The sequence below is a fragment of the Anastrepha obliqua genome, chromosome 5 (genome assembly GCF_027943255.1).
Source record: "Anastrepha obliqua isolate idAnaObli1 chromosome 5, idAnaObli1_1.0, whole genome shotgun sequence".
NCBI classification, from domain to species: Eukaryota; Metazoa; Arthropoda; class Insecta; order Diptera; family Tephritidae; genus Anastrepha; species Anastrepha obliqua.
In genome coordinates, this window is record NC_072896.1 from 129,088,237 (window position 1) to 129,097,855 (window position 9,619).

General features: G+C 31.9%; 1 protein-coding gene and 1 long non-coding RNA gene across 2 annotated transcripts; one reads left to right on the forward strand and one right to left on the reverse strand.

The window, feature by feature from the left end:
* Positions 1-1,569: 1,569 nt before the first annotated feature.
* LOC129247049 (uncharacterized) lies at positions 1,570-2,661 on the forward strand. Its single transcript, XM_054885921.1, has one exon. It carries the CDS (start codon positions 1,863-1,865, stop codon positions 2,589-2,591), a length of 729 nt encoding a protein of 242 aa, XP_054741896.1. The 5' UTR covers positions 1,570-1,862; the 3' UTR covers positions 2,592-2,661.
* Positions 2,662-8,717: 6,056 nt separating this feature from the next.
* Positions 8,718-9,605, reverse strand: LOC129247051 (uncharacterized). Its single transcript, XR_008582533.1, has 5 exons — positions 9,544-9,605; positions 9,396-9,484; positions 9,274-9,341; positions 8,914-9,217; positions 8,718-8,860 (listed from the first exon to the last, which is right to left on the reverse strand). It is a non-coding gene; the product is annotated as an uncharacterized LOC129247051 (long non-coding RNA).
* Between the last annotated feature and the right edge of the window lie 14 nt (positions 9,606-9,619).

The following is a 9,619-nucleotide window of genomic DNA, read 5'->3' on the forward strand; positions in this document are numbered from 1 at the left end:
TCTCACCCAAATATCGTTATGTCTGTAAATATTTATTATTTTTTGACTGACATTTTGACCCACTTTGTGGAACTAGAATTTGACAAAATTTTGACCACATATAAAATCGACGATGGAGAATCCAAAAATTCAATAAAAAAATAATAGCCTATGAGCACATAGGCTATTGTTATACTAAGGGGACGAAATGATTGTGCCTTCCCAAGTGCTGTGACGCTAATAAAAAAAAATAAAGAAACGGAAGGGGGAAATAAGCGAAAGAAAGCCAAGAATATGGAGCATATACTGACGTCATTCAATTGTCAAATTCACCAAAAATAAAGTAGCAGTTTTCGGAAAGCGCCATCTTCTGTATTCTCTACATCGTACAACGTTGTGGAATATCACGAACCCATAGAAGGTGATAGCAATAGTACAAAAACAAAATTTAACAAAACTTCAATCGGAGTGTAATCCAACAATCGTAACAACAACAAAAAACAAGGCACTTGGCATTAAAATCACTAAATTGCAAGAAAAAAAAACAAATTAACTATTCTACTGTATGAAGGTGGCTTGTTCCGAACTTTTGCTTCACTAACTTATTTTGTTCTTATATTGCCTACTTTTAAAACTTTAATATAATAAAATGAAAATTGTTAGAATACTGGCGATTTGTGTACTACAGTGTCGGACAAAACATATTGAAGGTTGCTTATTATTGACACTATCATCTGTCGCGTTGTTGTTTCTTAAAGCCATATTCACTTTTTTACTTGATTTTTAAGGAAATATTAAAAAATTGAATGCGTCACAACTTTTCACTTCATTCAGAGTTCATCAAATAAAAGCTTACTAAGAATGCTTAAACTACGCATTACATAACCAAAAACGTTTTTTTTTATCGCTTACTATGATAAATTTCGACTGTTATTTGCTTAAAATTTGTAAAAAAAATGTTTACATCGAATTCGATTATGAAAAAAAATGTATTATTAAACTTTGTCTTAAGGGGGTTAGTTTAATTTTATTTGCTAATTTTTTAAATTTATATTTCACTTTATATATATACTTAGATTTATATGTTTTGTCCGACACTTCGTATGATTATGCATTATTATGAATGCGTAGTTGAAAGTTTTACATTATTTTAATACATAAATACAAAAAACAATACAAATATATTTTAAATTGTATACAATAAATGGAATTTTAAAAAATGCAAACGTAAATCGTTAATTTACACTACACGTATTTGCATCTGCCGGCAAGTGATATTTTTATTCCTACTTATTTGTCCACATTGTTTTTCAGAAAGCTAAATATAAAACAGACATCCGACGCGCAGTTTAGTGCAAATGCGGCACTTAAAGAAATTACCATACAGTAAATGACCAAAAAACTATACGCTAATATTTGCAACTTCCAATTTATACACATACGTATGCACATTTACATAAACAAAATTTACACAGATTACTCCTAAACCACTAAATACCTCGGTTCGCAATACATAAGTACATACATACATACATCGTACGTACGTACATCATTGTGCAGTTGTGTTAATGTGATCGATTAAATACAGAACCAAAACTGATAAAATCGACAGGACAAAGTAAGAGGAATCACGGCAAAACCGATATAAAGTTGTGGTCGCGGAGTATAGCTACAGCAAAATCGACCACAGACTGTTGTTGAGGTGATTGCATAAAAAGTGAAAATTTTAATTCGATACATTTCATCACTGAAATGGTATTTACTATTACATACATATAATAAAATATGTAAAAAAATCATAATTGCAAAAACTAATATAGTAAAATAAACGTTACAAAAGGAATTTGATTGAGCGGCACTATCCAAATACAATATTTAATCCAATGTCTAGGAGAGTGCGTCGCTTTTTAAAACAAGTGCGTGAGCAAAAAGAAGAGGAACTTAAAAGGGAAGTCACTACTAAAAGGGTAACCATAAATGATACACCTGAGCTGACTATAGATGATCAGATTAAATCACAGACGCTTAACGAAGCTGAGTCCCTCGATGTTGTGTTTACGCCTTCTGTAAATCACGAAATTTGTAAAGATTTTAACACAAGTTTACAAAGATGTACCAGTCCTTCTATGAATCCCAAGGGCAAATATGTCAATTGGATGAGCAAACATACCGAATTGGCTACACAGCCATGGTGCTGTGTTGGTGATTTAATGGCGTTCTGTGACAAATATGAGTACCGAACGCTCAGTCTTAGCGATACTCGTGCTCATAACAACATTGTTTCTGAAGTCAAAGCCTTGTTAACTGTTGGCCAAGCTCCTTTTGACCTGCGTAAACGTTTTCCAGGAAACATCCGTAATCCAGAAAATCTGTGGATCTGCATAGGTCGTAGCGCTAGTGTGGAGTATCATTTGAAAAAAATTTTGAGTGTGTTTCGCAAACCGCTGCTGCACCTGCCTGTGGATAAACAGCGAGTGGCAAGAGAAAACTTCCACCTGGCGGTAAATGAATTACGTTTAGATATATCAGCCCGTATTAGCGCGGTTCAACTTTACGATCGAAATATATTCGAGCGCGAGTTTCATTTGCACTGGCAAGACGCGGTTGAGTGAAAACATAGAAAACAATGTTTTAATTTAACTTTTGAGTTAATAATAATAAAAGGATATCAATTGTTTTGTACTTCTTCGTTACACTTTTATTTTGAACTTTGGCAGGAAAAAACAAAGAATAATACTGGTTTATTTTGAAAAATAATAAATAACACATGCAGACCTATATTGCATTCGGATTTGGGTTAAAAAGCAAAATTTTACACATTATCCACTTGGGTTACTATTCTCTTAATTCCGACAATACTTTTAAAAACAAACCAATTTTTTTAGAATCGTAAAAAGAAGCATTACTCAGTTAAAGCTCTTGTTTTAATTTTTTATTTAATTTCTTTTTTTTTTAACTTTTTCTTTTAGAAATCCTTGCTAGTTAATATTTTTATGTTGGTTTTTTTTTCAATTAAACATAAAAAATAAAGCGCCCGAAAAACTATAATATTATAGGAACAATGCTTGTTTTAATTTTTTATTTAATTTCTTTTTTTTTTAACTTTTTCTTTTAGAAATCCTTGCTAGTTAATATTTTTATGTTGGTTTTTTTTTCAATTAAACATAAAAAATAAAGCGCCCGAAAAACTATAATATTATAGGAACAATGCTTAGACATGCTACGAGACAATCCCCTTAATATCGTAGAATAACATAATTTCGTGATAAGTTTTTTAATTAATACTGAAACAGCAGGTATAAAAACCGAATAGAACTGTCAAGACAATCAAGATGCTTTTTCAACTCTCAGATAGCTTATTCAAAAATTTCACAGTACCTTCTAAGGGGCAAAAATCAAAAATGTCCAAAGCATAAACATATTTGGTATAGTTAGAAAGCTTCGGAAAGAAATGTTTTTCGATTTTCATCTTAGTCTTAATTTAATCGGTTCGGTTAACTCTGTGGAGCCGCAGAGTTGTGTGTCATTTACTCTTCGTGTATACGACCAAATATTGCGCTGATTTGCTTTTCCTCTCCTTTTTATGCTTGTTACTCCATAAAAATGAGACGAACAACAAACACCTAAGTAGCACCCCACATATAAAATAATTTTCGTTCGAGATTGCGACTTAATGTTGCAACTCGAACCAGCCATGACTTTCTCATTGCGTAACGTAATGCCCTTTTGAAACATTCAAATGAACGACGAGGTAAGTTCTCATTGTTAATTCCGCAAACATCTCCATCTATTTATTTCGCATTTAAGGTATTTGGAAGAAATTACAAAATGTATACCCGTTTGCGCATCTCTTATAATTACAAGTCGTTTTATTTATTTATTCTTTTGGAAAGTGCACGGATTCAGTATCCATTTGAAGGAACGGTTCCACCTTACTATATTTTTATCATGGCTTAAAATATATGTGCAGACGAAATTGAAAACTGAATGAGTTGTACATATGAATTTTTACAAAACTTTTCGAGGGCAACTATATTTAAGGTATACTGTGCGATAAATGTATTTTATAATTCTATTGATTTAGTGGAAGACTTTAAGAACTTTTCAAAAAGCCTTAAGATAGGTGCTTCCCACCACTAGGCGCAGAGAAATTTTTTTAATACAATTAAGTTTTGAAAGGTCTTCTAGTGGATCTAATTAGATTTCGTCAAGGTGAATTTCCTTCGAGAGAGAGACTTCGTCGCCAAGTACTTTCGTTAATTAAATTAAAAATTAAACTTTTTTTGTTCGAAAGCGCGGGGGCCAAAAATAAAATTCGACTGTTATTGTACCACTGGTGGTCGCTGTCGTTTTATGTTCCTATAAAGTAAGATTTATGAATTTTTACAAAATGAAGTAAATAAATACAATCGGTCTTAAACTATATGTGTCCTCGCGCCCTTTCGTCTTTTGAATGAACATTTTTGACCCTTCATCTGACAGATCTGAATACGGCCTGCACCGTTATCGGAATTAACAAATCATTGCTTTGTGAAGCACCATTAGAATCTACAAGGTGTTCTTTCACAATAGTTCGAGTCTGGAACACTTTGTCAGTATGAGAAAAATAATTACCTTACATTTTTTCGAATTGTCAAATTCCTGATACGCTGAACAAGTATTGTAGATGTATTTTTTGTCTGTAATAACATACCACAACGGCATAGTATAAAAACGTAAACGTACTTAAGATTAACGAACTGCGAAGACATCCTATAAATCGAGGGTTAATGTTTACTCTTTTTAAAAGATCAAAAGCCAAAGATGCTCTCTTAACCTAGGATTTATATAAGATAATTCTCTGAAGACAATTGAAAATACTTATTAGCTGTCAAAAAAGAAAAAATCATTTGGGCAATATAGACGTCTCAACAGTTATAAAGACAATTCACTCTTAACAGTTTGGGTACATTTGACGTGTCAGAACGTCAAGCATTTATTTCCCCAAATTCGCACTTCACATTCTGATACGTCAGTAAAATGGAGATAATATTTAACAAATCATTCTTGTTTATTTGAGAGTAATTCGTATTGCAGTGAACCTTATTTGGGATACACAACCCCATAATGTCAAAAATAGAGAACATATTTGGAAAAACTTTCCTTTGCTACCACGATATATTTGAATGGGGGGCGGAGGGGGAGGGGGCGTGGCACCACCCACCACGCCCATTAGAAAGAGCAAGGTTGTACCATTATAACTGTGAAAGTCCCAACCTCCTAGGGTCCCTATAGAACCCCCAGGAGAAGTTTAAAAATTAGGTTTTTTCCGACCACATTTGCAGTTTGTACTGAAATGCAGTTGAAGAGAAGAGAATACAGCAGTCGAAAACCCAGCAAGCATTTAACTTAGGTTTTATAATTCATAGCTCTTATGAAAATGTTGTTTTATCGTAAAAGTAATGAGTGCCGATGGCGAAAATTTAGGCGATTTTTATTCCAAATTTTCAGTATTTGTAAAAATATTTGTTTTTGTAATATATATGTATATTTGAAAGCAAAAAAGCGCCGCAGGCGAAAATTTGGACTAAAAATCGCGCGATTTTTTTTCCAAATTTTCAGTATTTGTAAAAATATTTGTTTTTGTAATATATATGTATATTTGAAAGCAAAAAAGCGCCACAGGTCAAAATTTGGACTAAAAATCGCGCGATTTTTATTCCAAATTTTCAGTATTTGTAAAAATATTTGTTTTTGTAATATATAGTATATGTATATTTGAAAGCAAAAAAGCGCCGCAGGCGAAAATTTGGACTAAAAATCGCGCGATTTTTATTCCAAATTTTCAGTATTTGTAAAAATAATTGTTTTTGTAATATATATGTATATTTGAAAGCAAAAAAGCGCCGCAGGCGAAAATTTGGACTAAAAATCGCGCGATTTTTTTTCCAAATTTTCAGTATTTGTAAAAATATTTGTTTTTGTAATATATATGTATATTTGAAAGCAAAAAAGCGCCGCAGGCGAAAATTTGGACTAAAAATCGCGCGATTTTTTTCCAAATTTTCAGTATTTGTAAAAATAATTGTTTTTGTAATATATATGTATATTTGAAAGCAAAAAAGCGCCCCTACAAATAATAAAAATAATAATATAAGAGTTATTCCCTTTAGGTTGACTGGGTTTTTCTCATTTCGCTTTGTTCTTCTCTCTCTCATCGTTCGTTTGACAGTTCGCTCCGCACATTTATTCTGCACGGCATTACAAACGTTTAGAAGAACATTTGTAATAATAAAATTCTAATAGAATTTGTAGTATTATTTAGTGAAAATAGCTTTAAATCAAATCTTCAATTAATAAAGAGTGTTTATAAGTGAATTCGTTAATTTTCTGTGTTTGTATTTAAGTGAAATAAGCGTCTGTAATAGGGCATTTTTTCAAGCTTATGGAAAAAAAGGTGCATTTTTAACGTTAAATATTGCTAATAATTCCTAATTTTAATTTATAAAAAGTAATATAAATCAAAAGGCTGATATAGTGACTACATTTGCGTGTTATAATTTTTAAATTCGGTCCACGCATTTAGACATTATAAGCAAATATATCGTGGTAGAAAAGGAAAGCTCAGCCACATATTTTGTCAGCGCTCGCGACAGTTTAGAAGAAAGTAGTGCTTTTGATCAATGTGAGAACTTTTCAGTAATCCTTTTGAAAAATATCACATGCTTCAAAACTATTAATATTTTGCTTTTTGTTACGAATTGGTTTCATTTATTTTACTTTTTTTGTAACAATAACTGCTTAAAGCTACCTAAACACCATTAATCTAGGAGTATATACCATGAATAATATGAATTCTGGCATAAAATATATTGATTTTAATTTCCAACAAAATTAAATGCGCGCCAAACGCTGGATTTCTATCAAATAAATGCGTATCCAACAACTGCCATTAACGCGTTTCGTGCAAATAATTGGTTCTGACTTCGATTCTTACACAAACTACAACGAAACGTCGCCGTTGGCGAGTTACGTCAAATGCCGAATTTACTATCTCCGAAAAATCATAGCCAGTGACGAAGCCAAGAAAATTGTGAATGGGCTAGTAAATGTGAATATACCTATTCATGATTCAATTATACAAGGTTAAGTAAAGTTTGACAACTGATTTCGGAGCTACTTAATCCATTGATGCAATTTAGAAGCAAGGGAAAAAAGGGCATAAGTTTATCCCCTTTCTGAAAATGTAGTAAAAAATTGAAAAAGGTCGTTGAAGCCATAGAATAATTTTATGTTATTTTATAAGTGGTACTTAATTATTTATATTTTTAACTTAACTATTCCCATGGATTTGTGTCATATATATATGTATTTTGACCGTGCATCGGATTGGAATCTATGTGTTCCACTTGTAAATCTACACTGAAGTAATAAATAAAACAACTTGAGAATAGTGGAAACTCTTAACGAGGAAAAACCACTTTTATTTCGTCACGTCCGCTAATCATACATTTGATTTTTTAACGAGATTACCTGCAAAGTTACAAGTATAAAATCTGTGTTAAAAAAAGATAAATTTATATATACGCAGAAACAAAAGTAGACGCCCAAAGCATTGCTTACTTTACTTACAATTATCTTATCGAATGCTCATTGTTCTCTTCTTTTGTTTATTGCAGCGGTTAAGATGCTTTATTCGAAAGTGCATCCGGCATTTAAAAAAAATCGTTTAACATCATCGCGAAAACTCGCGTTTCCACTTTATGTGAACAATTTTTGTAAAAATGATATCCCACCGTAAAGCTCCCTGCCGTTGAACTGGTTAAACGCTGATTCCAACATTTTAATTTTGTCCAAGAACTCGGTGCTTGGTTTAACTAATCCACCCTTAGAGAAAGTGTCAACCGAAGTAAATGTTGGCTCATTGCATGAACAATCGGTCAACTTTAATTTGCGTATTATGTAACCGGCAATATATTCAAGGGCATTTTCGTGTAAGCTATCAAAGTCAGAGTTCTCATTTAATGAATCGTTGGTATATTGGTTATTACTTCTACATTAAAACAAAACAACAGAAAAATGGTTGTTTTTGTTTTAAAGCGAATATAATATTTACTTAGAATATTTTCGATGTTTATCTAACACAAGAGCACTCAGAAATATATGATGTTACTTATGTATGTATGTGTTTTAAGTTAGTTAGCAGTTGTAAAACAAATATTAGTTAGATGGGAAACGAGACAAAAGTAAAAAAATGGAGTCTCTAAAAGAGTATTTTCATTACATTAAAATGGAAATGCAGCTAGTAAACAAAAATATTTTGGAAAATTATTTCACTCTTATGCATATAAAGCCATATTTAGTAACCTTTGCATTACGTCGTGTTGCAAATTTCATCATTTCAGCATCGTACTAACGTAAATGTACGTTTCATAACTGTTTTTACAAACTTTTATTCCTGAAATAAATGCTGACTTTTAGCATCCTTCATATGGATTGAGAGAGTAACTTATTAAACCATTGAATTTGATATAGATTTGGCTGCCATGATATGTTAACGATAGGAATGAGATAAAACAGAAAATTTAATTTCGTATTTCGAGCATAACAGTATATGTATGTCCATTTGTTACCGTAAAGACATTGCGAAAGCAGAAGTTCAGTCGATCATTTCTCCACATAAGAAAAATATTGGAGTTAGAAGAGTTAAAATTGAAAAAATTACAAATTTATTAGTTTATTGTTTAAAATTTGTCTACTTTAATATAATTGGCGTCCCTAATATTAGTAAGAGTTAGTAAAATATATTCATATAGACTAAAACTAATACATCGAAAAATTTCTATATTGATAATATAATCCACTTTTAGTAATTGCGATGATTCGGGCAAAAATCAAAAATCTGTAAACCAAAAATCTTAAAAATTGTTAATTCATAAATATATCACAACTTACATGTAAATGTAGACGTAAAGCGCGAAGACTTGCTCGTGTAGGTGTTGCGCATGCATCTACGTACAGCATATTGTTCTAGACCGGGTAGGGTATCAACATGAGGAGCCAGTTCACATAATGACCGTCACATGTCAAACACTTACTAGGTATTTGCACCATCATACACAGCACGATCAATATCATCTATGAAATTGTCCGTAGCACCACATGTGACGATGGTAGAAATACGGGCATACTTGCCGTCGTTTCTAAAAACCAGCTCTTCAACAACCATCTTCCGCTGCGCTTGCTCGTCTGTGAAGTCCTACAAATAAAAACTTTTAAAACCAATTTATTAGCAAATATTCTAACAGAACTTACTAACTGTAGTTTATGTATTGTATGTAAGGTGGTCACTATTATATTTGCAAAAACGCTGTTCTAAAAACCTATGAATGAAAAAGTTTACTAAGAATTTATACAAATGTCTGATCTGGACTTACGTGTATGAAAATTCACCAACCGGTAGTTTTCGGCAGCAGAAAGGCGACTTCAAATAATCGACTACCACCATATGTAAGACATAATCGACCTAAATAGTGAAAAATGCCATTAATTTACAAAATAATTAGCTTTTATTATTATAATTACTTGAACGTTTACAAGTAGATAAATGATTTTCAACGAATAATAACAAGGCAAAGCGTCAAAGTGAAAACGATGTTGC